General features: G+C 48.1%; 1 protein-coding gene across 3 annotated transcripts in view; it reads right to left on the bottom strand.

The window, feature by feature from the left end:
- Window positions 1-23,885, bottom strand: part of LOC138491337 (natural cytotoxicity triggering receptor 3-like) — a 169,581-nt gene that overhangs the window by 121,557 nt on the left and 24,139 nt on the right. For 2 of the 3 annotated variants that reach the window (XM_069617814.1, XM_069617816.1), the window contains exons 2-3: window positions 22,511-22,855; window positions 16,956-17,087 (exon numbers count right to left, since the gene is read on the bottom strand). In XM_069617814.1, coding sequence (XP_069473915.1) covers window positions 16,956-17,087; window positions 22,511-22,855 — 477 coding nt within the window. The remainder of the gene's footprint in view (window positions 1-16,955; window positions 17,088-22,510; window positions 22,856-23,885) is intronic. The other variant, XM_069617815.1, reaches the window with a different exon arrangement.

The raw sequence follows: 23,885 nt of genomic DNA, 5'->3' as shown, positions 1-23,885 counted from the left end.
TGAGTCCTCCCAGGTGTCCCCTCTATCCCTCCACGGCCCCTACAGGCAGCGGACACCACAGAGGACTACCCTGCACCCCTGGTCATGTCCCGCAGGCAGCCCATCCACCATGGGCATGCCACCCAGCCAAGCCACATGTCACGTTGCAATATGATCACCAACTCATGTCCCCCAGCACCCCCAACCACCAGCAGTGAGGGGCACCTGCCAGCAGGCCCGCACTCATGTCCCCCTGCACTCCCACCCCCTAGCAGTGAGGGGCACCTGTCAGCAGGCCCCCACTCATGTCCCTCAGCACCCCTACCCCCCAGCAGTGAGGGGCACCTGCCAGCAGGCCCCCACTCATGTCCCCCTGCACCCCCAGGCCCCAGCAGTGAGGGGCATCTGCCAGTAGGCCCCCACTCATGTCCCCCTGCACCCCCACCCCCAGCAGTGAGGGGCACCTGCCAGCAGGCCCCCACTCATGTCCCACTCATGTCCCCCAGCTCCCCCATCGCCCAGCAGTGAGGGGCACCTGCCAGCAGGCCCCCACTCATGTCCCCCAGCACCCCCACCCCCAGCCGTGAGGGGCACCTGCCAGCAGGCCCCCACTCATGTCCCCCTGCAAGCCCAACCCCCAGCAGTGAGGGGCACCTGCCAGCAGGCCCATACTCATGTCCCCCAGCACCGCCACCAGTGAGGGGCACGTGCCAGCAGGCCCCCACTCATGTCCCCCCCTACATGAAATAAAGATGCACAATCATGGCCCACTTCTACACCAAAATACCACAGCACGCCACCCCATTCTTGAGACGCAATGATTTCCCAATCCATCCCACACTGACATGCCTATCCCAAGACACAAACCAAAAGTCAACTATGTACATCAACACGGTTTATAGTCATAATGTAGAAAGTCAAAATGTAGAAAGTCAAAATGTCGAAAAATAAATGTCGAAAAAAAAATGTTGAATTTTATTTTATGACGTTTTTTATTCGAAATGGGGGGGTTGCCCCCCAGACCCCCTTTTTTTTTTTGTTTTACCCATTTTTTTTTATTCCCGGACCCCAAAATAAATATATAATTAAAAAAGAGGGAATTCGACATTTTTTTTTTCCACATTTATTTTTAGACATTATTGTCAGTCTACATTTTATTTTCGACATTTTGACTGACCACCCATCAACACATGTCCGTCACACACACACACCGGTTGGCATTGATTGTGTAAACCCACATTTTCGCATGCATTAACCCAATGAGCGAATCCCACACATGGAACTAAAATATCAAAATGTTTTATGTACAAAAATAAAGCAATGAAATGAAAGCATAACACAATAGCAAACATTAAATGAAAAGCATGTGCAAAAGATGAGTAAAAAAAAAGTATAAGCAATCCAAAGAAATCCGAAAGAAAAATAGTCCAAACTCTCCTCCACCAACGCAAATCCAAAGGAAACGTAAAAAGAAAAATCCATTGATCCATGGTGAAATCAAAAGAAAAAGTTCAAAATAATCCATTGTCCAACTATGTACAATCCATTGTCAAGGGTCCATGAGCCCAACGAAAGAAATGAAACCTACCTAAGAAACTACCTAATAAAAAATCTATATACAAATGTGTGTTGCATAGTCCATTCACCACAAATCAAAGGAAAAGGAAACCTAACTCTAAAAACTATTTACAATGGCAGCGGGCTAGTCTGACTGCTCACTTCCCGATTTCCCGGACCAGGGCATCATTGAACTCCTGCTCGATGTCCCGGAGGCGGTCCTCTTCCATGGCCCCGAGGGTTCGCAGGGACTATGACATGTGGACCTCCAACTCCCTGCGAATTGCCTCGAGGCACTCGGCCTGCCTCAGAGCCCTCCACATGGAGTTCTCCGCCCTGACCATTGTGAGCCGTGCCTCTTCCGCCCGCTGCCGCTCCGCATCTATGGCCTGGCCCAACCGCTGCCACACGGAAGACACTTCCAATCCTGGGTCCTCCTGCCCTCTGGCCGATGCCTGCCCCTCCGATGTTGAAGGCCCCGAGCCATCATGGCTCCCACCTTGTTGCTGCTGCTGTGCCTGTGCCCTGGCTCTTGCTGCCTGCACCTCCTCCTCCGTTTGGGGTGCAGTTGTTGAGGTGGCCACCCCTACTGGACGTCCGACTCCCGACTGTGGCAGGGATGTGTCCTCCACCAGCCTGGCCGCAGGGTCAGAGGCAGCTCCACAGGGTACCGAGGTGATACATGGGTGGGAAGATGGCATGGAGGACGACTGGCACATAGGGGGTTCAGGTGAGGAGGGGGTCGGAACAAGGTCCAGCAAACGGAGGAATCCGGCCCTGGTGACCCGTCCCTGTAGGTCAACGCGGTCAACGAGGCATTCGAGATGACATGCAGTGTCATCACGAAAACACTGCAGCTCACCTCGCATGCCCCGTTGACGCAGCGCCATCCCACTCAGGACAGGCTCAACCCGGTCCCGGATAGCCACGTCCGCAGGGAGAGGAAGGCCAGTTGTTGTAATCGGATCCCCTCCCTGAAAACGGGTCTGGACGTAGGCATCCCTGCTGATGCGGGATGATGCAGTCACAGGATCGGGGACAATATTACACACAGGCACCTCTGTGGCAGCCTGTGCTGCCTCCTGTCCCTGCCCCTGCACTGCACCACTAGCACCAGTGGAATCCCCACCTCCAGACGCTGTGTCTGTCCCTTCCACGGCCTCCTCCTCCACCAAACCCCCCACCAACCTGGATGACTCCGTGCCATCTTCCTCCGTCAGATGCTGTGGGGTCTCAGCTGCCCCTTCTGCTGCCGAGGAGTCTAACTCCGACCTCTGCCTCTTGGACCTACCCTCGGCAGCTGCGGCCTGGGACGCGGCTCCGGACTCCTCACTCCCTGACGAGATGACAACCTGGGAGGGGAGCCGGGCCTTGCGTCTCCGGCTGGCGGTGCGATCCCTGCCGCCTTGCTCCACAGCACCCTCTCTGCCCTCTTCATCAGTTGACGCTGCAGACAGGGAGCGATAGGACACAGGCATCAGGGCACTGTACAATGGACTGATACACACATGACAGTTGCACCTGAGTGGCAGTGGCAAACTTCAGACATGGCATCACAATCCCCAACACACATGTCATTTCAACTCACACACATGAGCAATTCCACAGCAATATTGCACCAGGCAGCACCATCCATACACATACAACAGCATGAGCAGCCGAAGGTGAGCCTGACATCACATGAAACACGGGGAGTGCACAAGACATGCACACACGCCACCACACTTACATGCATGTGTACATCTCCACCAACTGTCGCAGTGATGAGATCGCCATCCATGTCACATTTGGCATTCAGCCTTCTACATATCAGTGTCACATGCATCCATGTTGCATCACAGTTGCACACTTGTCAAATACACACACATGCACATGTACACAGTGCAGATACATGCAGCTGGAACCAACATCCATGTGTGACACCACAACCATGCCAACGTACATACACAGTAATTCAAACATGTGTGCTCCCACATCTGCATTTGGCCTGCATGCTTACCCACACATACACCATCCATGTGTCTCACACATGAGAGGACTCGCATGTGTCAGCCTCACGCCCCTGTGCATACACATCCATACATGGCCCTACAAAAACACATGTGTAACCTGCACACTACTGGCACACCATGACACGCACAGCGTCCAATCAGTATGCATGTACACTTACCGCTCGACTCCAGGCGGGTCTGCCTCTCAAGGACCTGGACGTGGAGCGCTGGGCATATGCGTTCCAGGACCCTCATTTGGTGGTCGGACAGGTGGCCCCGGCGCCCCTTGGCATCTGTTGCCTTCAAGAGGCACCTGGCCTTGTCGAGGGTCTTGGATCTGAAGTCCTCCCAGCGCTTCTTGACATGTTTGATGTCGCAGACTGCCACCCCCTCCTCGTTGATGGCAGTCAAGATGTCCATCCAGATCCTGATCCGTCCTTCATAGTCGGCGTGAGAACCTCCAAAGAGGGCATCATACTGCCCCAGGACTTGCTCCACCAGGACACCAACTTCCCTGGCACTGAAGCTGGTGGCCCTCTGCCTCTCTGGCGTGGGGTTGTCAGTGGTGCCAGATGGTGGTGTGCCCGACATGGCAACCCCAGAGGCAGGTTTGGGTGGGCAACTGGGTCCTGGGGCTGGGCTGTGGAGCGATGGTATCCTAGTGGGGAGTCTTCAGTTTCAGCAGGGGTGGTCGCAACAACTGCACGCCTGCAGATGGCTGATGTGCAGGCAGAAAATAGCAGGGCACATGGGCAGCAGGCAGGCAGGCAGCAGCAGATGGCAGGTGGGAGCATGCTTGAGGCTCTGGGGGGGGCAGTAATTCGGCCTTCTGGGCAGGAGCGTGGTCTTCCGTGTGTTGTCGCATGGCCAGCTTGATACGGAGTGATTTGGCATGTGAAAAAATTGCACGTCTGCGTGTAATTTGAGGAAAGGCCCTTAGCGTGTAAGCGCGTCTGTGAAAAAACTGCACATCCGCGTATGAATTCGTGTAATCTGAGGAAAGGGCCTACGTGTAAGTGATGTGACGCGCGCGGATGTTTCCCTCAGCACGGGTTAAAAGTGAGAGGGGCCAGCAGTTCGCTGTACGTGCCCTTCGTGGAGACCGAAGTGTGTTGCTGCTTCGTGTTGTTTTGCGCGCCGTCACAACTTCACAGTGGATCGAGGACGTATATCTTCTTTTGGCGGGGGTATTGGCTATGCGTGTTTTTCATTATCACGCTAGTCAGACGGTGAGTCGCGCACGCTATTTTTCCCACCGCGGGTACCCATGTGTATCGCACCTGTTTTCGAGGTCATAGTAGCCTGCGTGTCCCACGCATATGCGTTTTTCATGTTACTGGGTGCCACCGCGTACTGCGGGAGGTGATTTCATGCACGTAGGCTGCAGGGTTGCGTGCACGGTTTTACTGCAGTTTTGGGGTGTCTGAGCATTGCGTGACCCGTCACTACATCACCGGGGTCACATACAGCCTTGCAGGTGCAAGGGGGCTGTTAACATCTTGCATCCCACCCCCTTGACCTCAATTGCCCAGGACAAATGTAGTGTACACCTCCCATTGGCACTCCTCCATCTGTGCTGGCACTACTCCATCTGTGCCATGGTTGGGAGGCCACCAAAGGTGAGGGGCGCCTCAGCTGGGCGTCCTCCTCGTGGCGGGCATGGTCAGGGACGTGGCCGGGGTGACCAGGGAGTAGGGGGACTCCTGGGTATCCAGGGTGGCCGCAGAGGGGGAAGAGGCAGGGGTGCGCTACTTGAGCACGATGTTGTGCCATGTGTCGGTGCAATCTTGCCACCACTCCCTGTGGTTCCGGGAGATGCAGCTTCTGCGCCTGGCACTGGCGCCCGTGCGACCCAGCAGTCTCTTTCATCGACTGCCACAGGCTCAAGGGTAGTGGTAGCTGCAGGTGCAGCTGTGGACACCACCACCCAGGCTCAGGGTCTGCCAGCTGCTGCGTGGAAGATTTCCAACAGGCCAGGAGGGAAACCGTAGGTGCACACAGGGCTGCCCTGACCAAGACACATGTTCCTGGGGCAGTAACGTCATCTGCTGCCCCGACCAGCCGGGTGTTGGCAAGTGCAGGGGCAGATGCAGCCAACAACACCCCGTTTGTGAGTCTGCCAACCAGGACAGTCACGGTCAATGACCCTGCCACAGCAGATGTTACTGCACAGGGTCTATTAGAGGGCACCCAGCAGCCACTGACGCATGTAAGGCCTTTGGTCGACCCTCCACCTGCCACTCCCTTGGCTCAATCCACCGGTGCTACTGGCCATAGTGATCAGGGCGGCATTTGCCAGCCAGGGTCTGCGCCACAATCCAAGAGGAGGAAGGTTGCACCTGCAGCACAGGCTGGGACCCCACACACAGCCACAACTTCCAGCACATCGAGGAAGAAGCCTTTCTGCTACCAGGATCTGGACTACCTCGTGGACTACGTGCTGGGCCACAGCTGTGACATGCTAGTGGGTCCTAATTATCAGACTACGGCTGCCCACCATGATACCCACTGGAAGCAAGTTGCAGAACATGTGAGTGCATTCGGCCATGAGGTGCGCACGGCGCAAGAGTGCAAAAAGCGTTGGAATGACCTCAAACGCAGCGCTAAGGCTAAGCGTGCCTCAAATTACAACTTGACTCTGGTGGGCCTGCACCTGAGGAGGAAGACCTCACTACGCATGAGTCACTCATTGCGTAGTTCATACCATCTGAATCGGTCGAAGAAGTGGGAGAGATGCCGGACTTTGATGCCCAGTCCAGTGAGTGTTGCTGTGTGTTTGTTGTGGACATGTGTGTTTTACTTGTGTGATGTGTTGTGCATGACTGCCACTACATGCCACTTGTACGTGGTTCTGATGTGAAAGTAATGCAATGGTTCCCTGATGCATGTCTGCTCTGCTGGATGGTGGACATGTGGAGCGGACGGGGACTGTCTGCATCACCACTATTGCACCCTACTCACATGCTGGTCACCAGGATGCCCCTCAAGTCCATGTTCCAGCTCACTGGCCCTTCTGCATGTAGCGTGGGGTGACCTTCCTCTCAATCCACAGATTATGTCATAGCATGACTGACGTGCATGTGTCATGTGCCTGCATGCGGATACTCCAGGTAGGCATGCTCCCTTGCCCCTCCACCCCCCCCCTGTACCCCAATTCCACCTTAACACTGGTATGCTTCAATTTTGCTGTTGAGTACTTCCCTTTTCATGCGTCCTGTGTACATGCTAACTCCCAGCAGCCAATCTGCCAGACAAATGCTTTGTGGTACATCCTTTGTACTTGATGAAGGGTGTCTCACTTGGACTGTGCAGAGGTCAGATGCCCCGCAGGGACATGAGTGTCCATTCAGGCTCCATGTGTATTCCACTCATGTCCCTATGTGTCCTTGACTAGATGATCATTGTAGTAGCAGTCCAGGGGGACCTACATTGCATGGCATTTCATCAGCCTTCCCATTTCCACTGTGGCTCAGTCCTGCGTCACACACATGTTTAGGGTGTGACAGTCTGTGTGGGTCACAGGCCTCAGCCTGTTTAATGGCCAATGACTCTGTCCAACTGGTGTAGTGTCTTCTTCACACGTGGGTGTACTCCAGAGGTTTCATCATGTGTCCTGCTTACTGTCCCATCATCATTTGCTGTGTTGTCACTTGACTCACATGATGCAGTTATGCTAGTCAACACTGTCTGTCAATACACAGGTCTATGTTCAGCCTTTTGATACCATGCTAGGCATCCCTGCATTTGTACTTGGGGGGAGGGGTGGTTTGCTTGTAGACATGCTACCCATTGAATGCACATTGCACGTGATGCCTGAAGTTGACCTTGCACTGCCTTCACATTTTCTGACACACATCATGAAGTTCTTGTACATGTAGATAGTGAGTAACGTACATATTTGCAGAACTGCATCCACCCACTTCAGTGCAAACTGACACCTTTTGACATGCCTAATCACAGAAGCAATTTCAAGTTGACCCAGCATGCATGGCAGGTTCTATTTTGTGTGTGACATTTCTTTGGTGTCTCTGTGTGTGTGTTGTGTGATTCTAACATGTGTAGTGACCTTTTTTCTCTCTACTTTTCAGATGATGACGCAATGGAGCCAGAGGACGGTGTTGTCATGCCAGGCACAGGGTTGTTATCACTACAGCAACCCGGTACAAGTGGAGGTCGTGGGGTGGTAGGCCACGAAAACCCACATGTGCTACAGTCCATCTTGTCTCTGGCTGGCAATGAGTCCAGCCCTGATGACCACTCTGACGTCCATGTTGAGTTGGATGAGCATCTGGTCCATATGTCAGGGGTGAGTGATTCTGACGTGGGCATCCTCTGTCTGCGACACCTGCACTGAGGGGTCAAACAGTCTTGGAACATCCGCCTATGGTGGATCGGGATACAGGGACTCCTTCCACACCAGTCACTGATGTGCCTGGGCCATCACCTCGACGGGGGCATGTAGTCGTGCAGCCGCGGGCTGTGCCAACACAACGAGGACACCCAGTCCTTGGGTCCCGCAGGGGTCAAGCCCAGCAAGGCGGTCGCCGCACGCAACCGCTGTATACTAAGTGGGAGCAAGATATGACTGCCAATTCTGAACGGCAGGGGGCAGCAATGGAGAACATCGCTGAGAGCATGGAGCGTGTGGCCCAATCCGTGCTCCCCCCTGCTAGGCAGGTGCTCCAGCAGCAGGCGGCACGGTCCACAGGCCACTCCCTCAGGCTGGGCATGGCGGCCTCAGACAGGGCACGTCATCGAGGCCCTGAGGGAGGAGTATGCTTCCCTCAGATCCACTCTGGGTGTCCTTATGATGTCCCAGAGGGAGCGGGCAGAGTAGAGGTTTGCACAGCTTGAGCGTACCAAATCGGCTGAGCTGCGTGCATGCCGGGAGGTGCAACAGGTGTCCAGTCAGGCCTTGCAGAAGGAACTCCGTGTTACACATGTTACCTTGTAAGAGGAAGTACGTGTATCACGTGAGGTCCTGCATGCAGGCCTACGTGTGATCGCTGCACAGAACCAGGCTCACCCATCCGGCAGACTTGCTGCCGACGAGGGGCGAGCTGCGGCTAGGCATGGCCAGGCTCCTGTGACACATCCTCCTTTCCAGGAAGAGCCAGACTCGGACGACAATCTATCTCCCACATTGGTCGGGCTGTGCAGGCGTTGAGCCCATGGAGGTTTTTTTTTCCTCAACATCATTGCATGTGGGTGTTGAGCAGCACCCTGTACCTCCCCGCTCCTGGGTCCCCCCCACAACCCCGGGTCGTATGTGGCCATTTTTGATTTTTCTTTTAGTTTAGTTAGTTAAGTTTCTATTTGATTGTTAGTTTAATTAGGTAATGTAGGTTTTTCATAGTTTTGTGTATAGTGTAATTAGTTAATATAGTTTAAAACGGCTTGTCTATTGTGCTTTCATGTGACGGTGTGGTGCTTTGTGGCTTTTGAAAGCATCCACTGTGTGTTCCAGCTGGGCCCTTCAAGCTTGTCTTGTGTATGTGTTTGCAGCTTGGGTTCCTTGACTCACATATGCCACTCCTGCTTCCCTTATCCATGGGCTTGCAAGGATGGTTCAGCGTAACAGCCTTTTACACAAGGGCTTTGGACTGTCATATCTGTGGCATGTCTGCTGTTGTCGAACTTGTGTTAACACCCCTAGTGGGGATGATAGGGGTGTTATTGACCACTGTTCTTCTTTCGCTAGATGGGGGGTTTCATGATTCATGTGTACATTAATTGCTATGCATTGTGTATTATGTTTCTTATCTTTACTGTACATGTGGTTGTTGCAATTCATGCCGTAGATAGTGTGTTCCACACTTTGCCTGTGAAAGACAGACTGATGGTGTGATTTCTGATGTACGTCTCTGAAATGGTCCAGTCATGAGATGCCTGAAGAGACACACACAGATGAATTTAAAGCATTAATCATGTGTTTCATGCCCTTTCTGCGGGGGGATGAGCCTCCAGACCACCTTTTCCAGCAGACATGGGCCATTGGACGTCTGGAAGCTGGACACGTTTGGTGGTGCCGACATGCGCATGTGTGCGCAAGCAGAGGCACAGGCATTCCGCTCATACATCCGAAAACAGCTGACGTATTTCATGGGACTCCAGGCAAGGTGAGCAGGACTGGGTGGGCCACAACACAGAAGACCTTCCACCTGGCCAGTTGCACATGCATGCTTAGTGGCAGCACTAACGTGAGCTTGGACAAATATTGGTGTTGAAGCGCACAATATAGCTGAGATGCGTTGGTGGACTAATGGCTAGTTGATGGGAAAGTTGTCTGGGGCACCTGCAGGGCCAGTGGCACATACCCTCTGGTCCACCATGGTCCATTGAGGCACTTGTATTAGCCATATAGCATTCAAAGACATGGAAAGAAGCAGCTCACAGGGACAGACAGCAAGGGACAGACTCGTGTGCAGTGCATTTCATTACCATGTCAATTTTTGACACATGCACCACCTACTTTATTTGGGTCATGGTGGAACACGATTTGTTCTGAAGTCATTCCTTGCTATATGCATCTGGCTGCTTACCCAGGGAACATTGCATGTTGTGTGATTCGTGACACATTGGTCTTCCATTTGCAACACACCCAGCGGCGCATGACTTACTGCATTGACTGTATATGAACCGTCACAGGGGTAATGTTACGTATGGGTACGAAGCATCCACACCAGATTGTTTGTTTGTAGAGTATTTTGTTACTTTGGGGCATATATGGTGGTGTGTTTGTGTGTTATAGGCACGCACAGATTAGTAACTGTGGCTCTCTTTGCAGCATTAAACTGCTCCTGTTACCGGACCTGAGAGTGCGCAGGCAGGAGGCCAGCACTCACCCCAGAGATAAGTTTCTGTTTGTCTTCCATTTGAGTAATTTGTTCCTATGTGCATGATGATCAGGTTTGGTGTACTCGTGTATGTGTTAATGTGAGTAGTACAGTTTTGTGCATTTCCTACTTTCCCATATGAAAATCCTACTCCCCTCTCCTGCCCCTCATTCCGGTTATCCAGTATAGCAATGCCTGTCCTGACTGCATATCCCTGGCCCTCCTTCCCCACCAGGGTCTCAGAGGCCTGTGTGAGTTTGGCCTTGAAGGCACCCAGCCACGGTGGGGGTGGTTGGTTTGTGCATCTCCTGCACCTGTACACGGGAGCAGTGACAGTACACATCAGTTCGTGGTGCATTATTCTGTGTTATGTACCACACATGGTACACATCCTGTTGTGACATTGTTTTACTGTGCTACCTTGGTTGTTACGTCATTGTGGTAGTACTTCGGCTTTGTGACGTACTGTTACTTCAAGTCATCTATTGGAGGGGCTTCTGGTTTGTTTTGCTGCCTGCAGGCTGTTTGCTTGGCTTCTGTGTTGGCCTGCTTTGAGTTCTCTTTGATGTGGTGTTTTTGCAAGTCAAGGTGGCCTTTGAGGGTGCTGGACACTTTTTGCACACAAGGTGGGAGATGGTGACAAAGGGGAAGGGTGATCCTGTGGCCAGGTGAACTTCAAGGATGAAGGCTAGATAACCTAGGTGCAGTTGTTCAGTGGGTCATGGTGATTTGTGAGGGAGGGGGGTGTTTTGTTGTTGACAGTTGCCTTGCCCCACAGTGTGATGCACACCCTGACATTGTAATTGCAGTATCCTATGTACATGATGTATTCTGCTGATCAATGCCTGTTCATGTGTTGTGTTTACCTTTCAGGCGTGAGGGAATAGTTGTGGCTTGACATGCTGGGGTGTACACATGGTGAATGTTCACATGTGATGTGTAGAGGAAACTGATGGTCACTTGATTGCACATGCATATATTGAGTGCATGGCCCTACTGACCCACACACTCACTCTATGATCCACTACATGTACAACCAGTCTTCCATGTCCACATGTACACTCTGTTTGCCTTCTGGTGCCCACTATGTCCCTGCAGCACATGATCTATGACCAATTGTGGATCCTGTACATGCGTAATTTGCTTTGTAGTTTGTCGCTTGGATGTGATGCTAAGGGTGTGTGTCCACACACAATGGCTATCACTATGCTCTGCGCTGAGCAGTGTGTTGCATGAGGTGGGCACGGCACACAGAAGCTGCAGTGTTGATTTTTCAATGAACAATGTGCATGTAGACAGGCATTCATTGTTATGTTACAACGACAACTGTTGGAATGCATTTGGGTATGACTTCTTTTGGGTGGGCGGTTGTTGGTCAGTCATTTCATCTGATTCCATGTCAGGCATCATTGTGTGATGCCACTTTATATTTTTCACATGTCAATGTGTACCTTATTGGTATTGTGTTGGTGTATAGCTATTGCTTGCCATGTCATGTTGTGGTTTGGGAGGGTCTGGGTGACATAGCAGTGATAGTCATGGCCTGTTTTGCAGGTCTGTGTGATTTACACCTTGCATGTGTGCCTTTTGGTCACACAGGATTGGTTATGTTTAAGTAGCTAGGGATGCACACAATGTGGCACTTCCATGGCAACATTCTCAGGGTGGTAAGGTTGTGACAGTTGACTGTCTCTTTGTCATCATCGATTGTCACCTGGTATGTGCCAGGCCTGTGTGCACTCCGCAGGGGTGGGAGTTTAGGTGAAAAATGTGGCCATAAACTGGGTCCGGGCTGCCTCGCCACGTGCCCTGTCCCCTCCCATGGGCAGCGCTGGTGCCTGTGGTTGGGGATGTGGGGACACCATCATGTCCACCGGTACGCCCTGCCGTGTTGCAACATTGTGCAGGACACATGCTTCCACAATGATCCTGCACACTACTGGGGGTGCATAGAGTAGCTGCCCGCCAGAGCGGTCAAGGGAGCGGAAGCATGACTTGGGCACTCCGAATGTGCGCTCCACTATGGCCCTGGTTGCAATATGGGCAGCGTTGTATCTTACCTGGGGTGGTGTGGTGGGGTTCATGTGGTTGTTCAGAGGGTAGGCACTGTCCCATGCAGAGGTGATAATGGTTGTGATTATTGGGGTTTGTGTATTTGTGTGTGTCTGTGACATGCATGCATGTGCACAGGCATTTGTACTCACCTAGGAGCCATGTGTCGCCATGCTGGCCAGCTTCCAGGGTTTCCCGTATTCGGATCCATGAATAAGGGTTGTTTGCGTGCGTTGGGCGTTCCGTGTAGTTCCCTGCAGTACTTCCCCAGTTACGCCTTCTTTTTCACACGTTATTCCCCATTCCGCGTGAAACGCCCACTGTTCCGCCCACTTTTGTTGTATGCGCCACGCTATGTGCGCTTTCTCTGTGCAAGTAGCGCACGTTGTTTGATAACGTGTGCACCTCCGTGCGCCACACACGGATTTGGCGCACAACAAGTGGTATACACGCGCAGCGCCTTCCTTGAATCGCACACGTGCGCGTGCGCTTGCTTTCTCACGCTTGCGCCACCTTGCGCCTGCTTGCGCTGGATTTTCGGTGCACGTTTGTTCCATGAATCGGCCCCTTGATGTGGTGGGGTTATTTCATACACCAAGAATGTCCCATAGAGAATTAAATGAGACAAGGCATTTTTCATTAACTTCCTCTCTCTTACTTTGCACTCCCTAGACTCCCATTAAATATAGAAATGAACTCTGGCACACTAGAATCTTTTTACTAAACTTGGCAAGAATTAATTTAGATAAGGCCATTTATTATTTATTATTATTTTGTATTATTTGTATACATCAATTAAAGATTTTACAAGACTTCTGTTTGTTCTTTAAGTGATCATTAAGTGTTCTTTAAGGGTTCGACTTCTGAACTTTCTCTTTTCAGGATAGATGAAAGTAAAATGAAGAAGAAGTTGTTGAGAAAAGATAAGGCATATGTGCGTATCAACACTACAAGTTGTAGCATGGTGGTTTATTGGGGATGGTATCCTTTAGGAGTGTCGATGGCGACCATGCCGTTTTGCAAAATTGTTGCTGTTGCGATGGTCCATGATGTCTTCTCTCTGCTCATTAAACGAGCCCACCAGGTTTCTTCTGGATGATGTTATTGGTGTTAAGTACATGTTTCTAAGAGATTGAGTAGCTGGACATGTCATCAGTAGGTGTCTTACGGTCTCTGTCTGTGTCTCGTCGTTACATAATCTGTAGGCTCTGGTATTTCATAATCCTCTATCATGCAGGATTTCATTTGTGGGTAGTAGATTAAAACGTGCTCCTAAGAAGATTTGTCTTAGTAGTTTGTTCGGAATTTTTTTTATGAATTCTTGAGTTTGTTTCTGTTATTTTATCTGCACTGGAAGATAATTTAGTAGTTGGTTTTTCCCTGCTAGTTCTTGCGTAGTGATCCAATCAAGCTCTTCCATTTTCTTTTTGATTTTCTGAGGGTTCTTGATAAGGTCTTCCTCAGTGCATAGTATTGATTCCAGCTGCCAATCAGGCTACCCAACAACAACTAAATCAATCTTGTTGCATTGCCCATAGTTCATACAATGGAGGGAGGTCTTCCTCCTTCAGAAGTGAATTTCAAAACTACACTACCTGCGGAATGCTTAGGTCTAGCAATTCTGCACCAGTACTAGTTCCCAACTAAAACAAGACATAGCAGGGGGATCCCCTTTTTCAATTTGGGCTACAACATTGTGGCACACCCTACCTACATCTCTCCAACAAGAAGTGAACCACCTGTCGTTCATGAAACAGCTCAAGACTTGGCTTTTCATCCAACCACATTGAAGGAAATGAAAGATAATAGCAACCGACAAAATATTGTGCACCAGAAAGTTATGCTATTGTATGATGAGCAATTGTGAAACTTTTTGTAATATCATCTATGTCAAACCAATTTTATTGATGGATACGCTTCTGCACGACAATGTTCTGCATCTGAATCTCATCAAAATCTACAACTAAGAGACAGACCACAACACCCTGACTGCCCAAACACCCTGGACTCGCTCTCATTCTTCAACTAACTCCTCACTACTAAAATCTTACAGCTTTACAATATCCACACCCCTTCAGATGATCAACCAGATCAAGTGCATTTAACAGTCTCAGACCCTATCTATCTTCTTCAACAAACATTCTGCCTATTTTTGCACTCAACAATCTGGGGGGTTGCCCATACCGCTAATCTGCCCAGTACATACCAACCACAAACAACATCGAGATTTTCATATCGGCACTCAGTACTACCAACCTGCATCCATCAACACCACAGGTTTCTGCATCTGCTTTCACATTATACAACTAGAAAATTCTGCCCTCCATTCTTACAGAGCCATGTGCAGTAAGGCCAACATTATTGGCAGAAGGGCATTATATAAGATCACTTTACTGTCATGATGCCTACACCCGGGCATCCGGACCAAGCCCATCAGCCCTGGGAGCAGGCATGCAGATATTTATTAAAACCCCAGCAGCCCTGGCTTGGGGCTGTCTGGGTTCAGTCCTGGTGCCTTAGGCACCAGGCTCATAATAGAAATCAGTCCGGGCGCCATAGGCGCCAGGCTCATAGACATTACTTACCTCATGCAGACCATGCTGCAACTGAATCCAAGCCAACGTGAGGCTTGGATGGGACTATTTTGTTACAGGGACTATTTTTTACTCGGGTGTGGTCCTGGGGAACTTCTTACCTGGAACTACTTCGGAGGCTATTTAAACCACGCCCGATCAGCAACACACGCTTCACGTTATTCAGCATCCAGCAGCGTAACGCTCACCGTGCCTGCAGTCAGCATCCAGTCTTCAGCCACGCCCGTCTCGAATCCAGAGCTCCTAGCAAAAGAGAAAACAAGAAGGAAAGGTTAGAACACCGACCTTATTTCAATCCTTACCTGATTCCGGATCCATCACGTCTTCGAAGTTGAAAAGGACATTATTTCTGAACACGTCGCATCGCCAGCTGCAGCGCCGCGCCATACTCACCAGTCCTCACAGCATTTTTCGATCTGGCGCTGCCTCCATCATTTTCTTCGCAGAATTCCAGCACCTGGGGGAAAACAAAAGAAACAACAAGGTGAGCTAAGAGAGCCGACAAATAAAATCTCTTACCACCATAGGCTTAAACTGATTTACCACCGGAGGCATTACCCTTTAATACGCCTCATCTTCATTTGCCGCACCTATAAAGGGAGAAAACAGCAAGTTAAACTCATGCAACTTTTACTGGACAGTGTTGGGTAATACAGACTCTTACCTGAACGCCATCAGCTGCCTCCAGGCAATATTCTTTTGAACCAGTTGCAATTCAACAAGGGAATGGAATAAGAGTGATCATCTGACATATTGAACTCTTTGAACCCCGGAGTTAATATTCCTCCGGAACTCCTCCAGCACCTTCAAACCAGTGAAGTAACTGGTATCTACGTGCCCCTGCATGCCATGCAGGATGGAGAGCTCATCTATTAAAAACATAAGGTGAGGTTACTAAAAGGGGATATCGGAGGTGACAATAGGGGAGAACGAGAACATTGGGAGGGGGCCATCACTAAAATCCACTTGTGGCTAAATCCCTTTCTCCGCCTGCAGGAGAATACTTCTACGGATCAAGCAGACGAGATTAGGCGGGCCATTCCAGACAGTCATCTCGGCACCGCATCACGTTGGTGGAGACCGCAGCTGTCCGGGTCCGATTGACGCCCCTGTGGGAACCAGGTGAGCGTAACATTTACATTACGTTACATCTCCCAAAATAACTTGGGAAATGGGACAGGGAATGGAATCTTAGCTGGTGGATTACTTTATTCTACCTTTCTTTATATAGCAACAATGCTCTTTCTTTCTCTCTCCCTTCCTCTCTCTCTCTCTCTCTCTCTCTCCCTCTCTCTATCTATCTTTCCCTCCCTCTCCCTCTCTCCCTCTCTCTGTCTCCCCCAATCTCTCTCTGTCTCTCAATGCTACTCCCTCTCACACAGATTCTGCCTCTCTTTCTGATCCTCTCTTACTCTCCCACCTTTTGCGTTCTACTCTCTTTCTCTGGCATATTGCTTCTTGAGTTTATCTCTACGGTTCCCCAAAACATCTATTTTACTCATGTGCGTTCAAGCTTCCATTCTTTTCTTTCTGGTCTTTGATGCATACAAGCCAACATGCCCCATTCCATTTGGGAGTGGCTGCTTCAGTCCTGGTTTCAATTTTACCTTCTCAGACCTTTAGTTCTGGATTTCTCCATTACAAGCCCAGGACTACAAGGTACCAAATGGAAAAGCATCTCCCAAATGGAGAGGGGCATGTTGGCATGAATTGTGATGTTATTGCATTAGAGTATTACCATGCCTCCAGTGTAAGTGCCTGACTGTGGCCTGTGCAACCCATTTGTATGATGTATTTCTAGAAGGTTGGCAGTAAAGAAACAGAGACAAGGAGTACCCAATGCTCGTTCAGTCAACGTGTCCCCAAAGAAACAGAAAAATGCTCTAAAAATTGGATGGAGTGAAAACATCATAGAGCATGAACCTGCTTGGTATCAAAACACATACCTGTACTTTTCTTTTTTTTGCAACAGCTTTTAAGTAGTTTTATAATTCCCAAGAGGAGCAGGAACATGGCAGCAGTGCGAGCGATGATGGCAAAATATGTCATAAAGTATGGAACTTGGGACGGACACTTATCTGCAAAGAGACACAATCACAAAGCGAAACTGAGCAAGTTCAGACTACAGATGGTGTCTGTTGGCATCATCAACCTGGAGAAATAGCACTTTCAATTTATTGTCTACGAGATGATGGACCCTATCTGTGGTTAGGTAATATCAATCTTGTTCATGTGTACACTACAATTTCCTCTACCCTTTGGAGCTACTAACAGGTATTAATATTTTATTTCATTAATCTCGGAAAGATGAAAGCCTGATTGGGCCCCATCCGAATTTAAACATGAGACCTATAATGTGATAGAAGGCACACTAACCTGTTTGGGCTTCCTTTATGTTTTAGGATTGTCAATCTGTATTTTCAGAAATGTATGGTGCTCATGGGTGAGATCGCTGGCTAAATGGACCTTTCTGAATATATTTATAAAACAGCCATTATTGCTAATGCCGATCCCAATGGCACTCAATGATGGATCAACCTTCCTGGACTTAAATACAAAATTACAGATGCTTTACAACATTTTTAAAATATTTTTCATTCAATTAGCGTGATGTTGTGTATAGATTATAGTATTGCACAATTCAATTATGTGTTCAAAGAAATTGTAAATAAGAAATCATACATTCTTCATCTATACAAGATAGCACTTTCTTCAATTAAGTTTTCCTTTTTTCAGCAGTTTTTAGAATGGTAACAACACAAGAAAGTTAATGATCTTTTCTGCTCTTCTTTTCATTATAACCACCTGCTCCCATAATCCCTCTCAGGCATTATGATTATGTTTTAGGAATAGCCTTTGAATTCAGTCCTATGAGGAAAAGGCCACCTCAAGGAGATTTCCCATCATTTACTTTTAGATGGAACTCTATATGCTTTTCTCCTTTTGGCTGGAATCTCTGGCTTGTCTCCTTTGACAACATCTTTGCTTCTTCCTATTTATGTAAGGTTAAATACCCAGCAAACTCCATTCATGCTGCATCATTTGATGCAGCAGGTTTTGATTGGATAGAGCCTATGATAGGTTCCTTTTATTTACTCACACACCCCTTGGTGTGCCTTCTATCGGCCAGATGTATTTTGATGTGTTCTAAGAGGATTTAGTAACTGCTAAGTAGCCCTGCCCTCTGGAAAGATGAATCAAAATTGGACTAGAATGTGTATTTGTCTTGTAATTTTCTACATGGACATGTGCCATTGATAAGAATTATATATTTAAATGTGTAAGACTATTTATTCTGAATCCAGGGGCATCCTTTATGTTTTTCCCATGCATGCATGATGGAGTTATTAAAAGTGAATTGTGCATAAATCATACATTTGAATACATCCTTGTTATGCTCTTGATTTTATTACTCCTGCTGAATTCAGATCTATATTTGGTTTTCAAATTGGACAGAGGGTTCAAAATATAGGGCCAATAATGTATTTTCTGCTGTCAATTTAAATACATCATTTGTGCTGCATATTTTAAATCCAAAATCGTGTTTCTATCTGAACTGCATTTGCATATGCTTAACTGGTGTGAATGACAGTGTGATCTGCTTGCGGTCTGGGTCTTTGACCCTTTGTGTAGGTTCAGGCTTGTGTTTTATGGGTTTTCTTAGCTTATATTTCCTCTCACGTTTAGGATGTATGATGTTCATCCCAACAAGATAGAGTACGAACGGTCCAAAATACAGAGCTTCACGGACCTTTCAAGATTGATGCTCACATACAGGAGCAAGTGCCAGCAGTTGACGAACTGGCTAACCTCACATGTAATAAGTTATAGGTGGAGCTTCCCATTTGCTCTAGTATATTAATTTGGCATAGAAGGCTTCAGGATCCCCAATGAGGAGGAAGCAAGCCAAGTACTCCGCCAAGTAATGGAAAGTGGTATTAAGACACACTCCTCAAAGCCTGAAAGAGGCTCACAGAAAAACAGTGAAATGGATAGATGAACTGGTCTGAGAAAGAAAGTTATATGAGCAAGGACATTTAGGAAAATGAACACTCCCTCTCTGGGGAAAACATAAAGGGCCTCATTACAAGTTTGGTCATAATTCAATGGTGAATCAGATTTATTACCAGCAAACTCAATTACTGTTACCACCACTTAGTCTTGTGTATTTACTGCTGGATTACAAGTGGTGGTAGGGTGGTGTTAATCCCAATTTTCAGAGTCCGTACGACTCCATGAGGCTTACAGTAAAATAACCGCCGACGTTAATTCTGCAGCAGTCATTCTGCAGATTTTTGGTGGTCAAGTAGAAGATTCACCTTCATCTTTTTCACAGAGCTAAATCTTCCACCTTACTGCCAAAGTTGTGGAATGGCAGTGCGGTAATGCAGCAGTAATAGAATTACTGCCACATTACCACCATTTTTACCCACACCGCCATACTTGTAGTGAGGTCCAAAGTGCCCACACGCAGAACGCAACATGTAAAGCAGCTGTAGAGTCCGGTATGGCAATAGAGGCCTTATATCTCTGGTGGACCATAGACAAAAATGGGGAATGTTATGAAACATTTGAATTAAAGGGGGGAGGAAAGAAGTTCCACTTTGTTGGGGAGGTGGGGCTCTGGTGGCCCAATGCAAAGCGGCATGTCCAAGGTTAAGAAGATGACTGTTGAATATTGTATTCATTTTGGCAAAGACGGTGGAAGAGAAGGAGGGGCATGTGAGGGAAAAGGACATACAGGGAGAAGCGATAACATTAGAGGACAGCGTGACAGTAGGCAAGACGACAAAAAGAACCAAGGGATCCTCATCTGCAATCTCTATTAAAATGGTAAGATGACAAGTACAATGAAGGGGATATTACAGGTGGTTACATTAAATGTTAAGGGACTGACCTCCACAACAAAGAAGCACCAGGTAGCAAGTGAGTATGACAAATAACAAGCTTGACATCCTCTTCTTGCAGGAGTCCACACAAAATCAGGGTGAGGAATGCAGGATCCCAGGCAAGCATGTGGGCCAGGTTTTCTAGGTATCGGGGAGTTGTATGAATCATTTTGATAAATATGTTAGGGGTAGAATGAATAGTGAGAATGCTAGAGGGAAGCTTTCTGTTCATTAAAGGCCTTGTAGGTAACCTGAAAGTGACACTGGGCTTCATATACAGCCCGGACCAATGGCAATATTCCTTTGTAGAGAGAACCACAAGGGAGCGCTGGAAAAATCAGAGGGCCTAATGATCATAAGAGGAGACTTTAGTATGTATGCTGAACACAATAAAGCAGACCGGCTTTAAGGAAAGGGGTCGGTGATCCAAGCCCAGATGAGCCACAGAGTCTTAAAAGACTATTGAACTCTTGGGGCTATTCATGCTCCAGGGTAGCAAACTCTTTCTCCAAATATTCTAGGACTGGAGGTAATAATATATAATTACACCCCTCCTAGAATATTTGGGGAAAGAATTTTGGTAGCCAGGTAAAAGTCGCCAGAACCTGGCGACTTTTTCACGGTGACATTATTGCATGGATCCAAGTGGGGGCAAGTAAGAAAAATGAAAGAGGCATCATGGAAAAATAAGCTTATAAGGGAACCAAGGGAACTGGTGGAGATGGTTATGTGAGGAGTAAGAAGGGAAGGGGACATATCATCAACCATACAACAGAAAACATGGGAATTAAAAGTGCTGTGCATGGGAGAGGTTTTCCATAACTTTTGTTTTATAAAACAAAACTTTCATGAGACAGGCGATAAAGCAGGCTTTATGCTTGCGAGAAGATTAAGAGCCCAGAGACAGAAGAGGCAGGTTGACAAAATACGAGACAGGAAAGGAGGTTTGGTTTGCACCCCAGTAGAAATCATGGTTTGCTTCTCGAGATTTTACCAAGACCTATACAGGAAGGAAGGAGAAACCACAAGGAAAGAGGCAAGGAATGGCATCGCAACCTTGTCTCTCCCCAGACTAGGATATGAGGATGCTTTAAAATTAGATGAGCCAATAACCAGCGGGAAGTGTCTGCCTCTATAAAAGGGATCTCATCAGGAAAGGCCACAAGGGAGGATGGAGTCACATTGACATTTAATAAACAATTTGAAGATGTCCTCACACCTCAACTGACCAAGTTGTTTAATGGCATCTTGGAGAGCGGAGACATACCACCATCCTTCCAGAACGATATTATCACTATGATCCATAACGAAGGGAAAGATCCCCTGAGTTGTGCCTCATGTTGTCCAATATCTCTTTTAAATGTATGATCCACCTGTGGCAGCTAGTTGACTTTGTTACCTTCAACATTTATATAGTACCTCATAAAAAATGTAACGTTTTCTACTGCTTCATAGAAATAGAACAAAAACATTAGCCAACATACATTACAAAAGAGTCCTTAAGGCATATGGTCCTCAGAACATAAATATGACTGATATCACCCCATATCCTATAATGTGCCATCGGTAAGTAGCTAGCAATACGTTCAACATGTTATTTTCTTATAAAGCAGAAAGGCTGCAGGTGCAGCTAGGGGTGCAGTGGGCCATTTTCAGAATACAGACTGGAGGGGACCAAAGGCAGCTTGAGTGACAGCAGCATGCCTCCGACGGTCATGCAAGTCCTAGAGCCTCCTCTTTGTTGACATAGCCATGGACCTAAGAGCTGCTCTTCTGAGAGCATCAGCTAGCTTCAAGATGTAGGACACAACACATCCTCCCCCCTCACACAGTCAACAGCACAATGGCTCTGGGCATGGGATAGAATACAGGCGGTGTAGAAATACATAGCAGAAAACCCTCATAGAAAACTATAGAGAGAGACTGCAAAGAAAAAACAGTGCAAAGGAGAAAGGGATGAAAAAGGAAAGGTGTAATGTAAACACTACAGCGGCACACCTTACTGAACATATTGTAATGCGTGGTAGCCCACACATATGACTCCCCAAGGCAGCTTGCTTCTAAGGTTGTTTATTTATGCTGATACAGCAAAGCATGATGCAGCCTTGGCGAGTACTGCAGCATAGAGGCACCCGTCATCCTTCCAGTAATCTCTCTCTCTCTCGACTGACCAACTGCTGATTCCAGAACCTTCCTATTGCCGATACCGCCATGGTTATACAAGCTGTTCTGCAAGCCTTAGCTCGCTGCATTCTGATTAAAGAACCTTCCTATTGCCTATATAGCCACGGCTCTACAAGCTCTCCTGCAGGCCTCAGCTCGCCGCATGCTGATTCCAGAACCTTCCAATTGCCGATACAGCCACGGCCATACAAGCTCTTCTGCAAGCCTCAGCTCGCTGCACGAGACAGGATAGAACAATTAGCCTTTGGGTTGCCCTAATATCGCACATCATCAACTCTAAATCGTCCCAACCGGGATCTTGAGGTAGCCTTACGATTGAAGGGTCTACTAGTGTCCTTCCCTGAGTGCAGGAGAACTCTGCATCTTCCATTAGGATTCTCTCTAAGTTCCACCATCTCACTAAAAACAGCTCTTATTTTCAGTCTTACCTTGCACATGGAGCTGTGTTCCACCGCCTTTGCCACTCCCAATGCCATCAATGATCACATGGCAGTAATAGAGACCGGAGTCTTCTTGTGTGACACTGAGCAGCTCAATATCGGCTCTTTTGTTTGTGAAGAATAAAGTCCCATTTTCATTGGATTGCCTGATCCTGTCATGGTACTTTTCACTTGCATTGTCAACGTGATGTTCAGGTGCCTTGAGCCATTTGTAGTGCCCACGCGTGGTCTTCCTTACTTCATTGTAGGAGAAGGAGCAGTCCAACTTGGCCGTGCTGCCAACTGTAGCGCAGACGGTAGGGGTCTGCGATACCGTCACCAGGGCGGAAATGCCTGTTAAATGCAAAATAAACCAGGGTGTCAGGAACAGAAATTCAAATATGCTGGACAGCGTTACTAGAGAGTTGTTATATTTTAAAGTCTTCTTAAATGTTTAAGTTTTCTGACATGTTGGAGGAAATTCATATCTATATAAAGCACATAATGTAGTCAAATACTGCGAGACCCATATATGTACTGCGCCACTGAAGTGTCATAGCAAGAATACATATGTCAGCCCTTAATATCCAATGCAAATGACAGATACTGCGCAATGAATGCTACTACAGCAATGTCTTCATTCCATCATAAATGAACATACCGGGAGGGACCCGCTCCCTGTCCATGTCGGCCATCTTGTTCTGAGACTTTTTGCCTTCAGTACTGTATCAGGGGCCAGGAAGAGGTGGGCGATTACGGTGTATGCTGATATTTGAATTACACATGAACACGTGCACCTAGATGATACTTCTGGTGCACGTGCAACCACTGGGTAAATGCTCTGTCTGTGTAAAATAATGTATATTCCGTGTATATTCACTGTATATTCAAATAATTGGTTCCTTTGTGTTAATATCCCCGCAAAAATATTGTGATACAAAAATATCTCCATATTTTTGTGGCGATATTGAGGCATGGACCCTGCAGAGGACACCTCTGCAACCCTGGCATTAATTTAAAATTTGCGGGGGACACCCCCGCAATCCCTGCTCCCACAAATTATCCCTTCAAAAAATAAGATTGAAATGTTGGCCATTCAGACGTCTTCGAAATTAGTGCAGAATTGGAGAGTTGAGTCCCGAGGCTTCTCAGGATATACCACACTAGTTGGGTGGGCAATTTTAAGAATGTGGTGTGCTTTCCATCTGCCATATTTTACAATTTGTAACAGAGATTAAAAGAGACACAGTGTATCCCGAGCTGTTATGCGGTTCAAGCAGTGGCATTGCTAAGCGGGTCTGGGGGGGGGGGGGGCTTTCCCCTGCTCTGAAATCATGAACCCCCTTTGACCCTCCAGCTCAGTTGTGCTACTTTCTCTGGACTG

The sequence above is a fragment of the Ambystoma mexicanum genome, chromosome 10 (genome assembly GCF_040938575.1).
Source record: "Ambystoma mexicanum isolate Mex_15411 chromosome 10, UKY_AmexF1_1, whole genome shotgun sequence".
NCBI lineage: Eukaryota > Metazoa > Chordata > Amphibia > Caudata > Ambystomatidae > Ambystoma > Ambystoma mexicanum.
The sequence above is the reverse complement of the archived record's forward strand: the minus strand, read 5'-3'. Positions and strand labels throughout refer to the sequence as shown.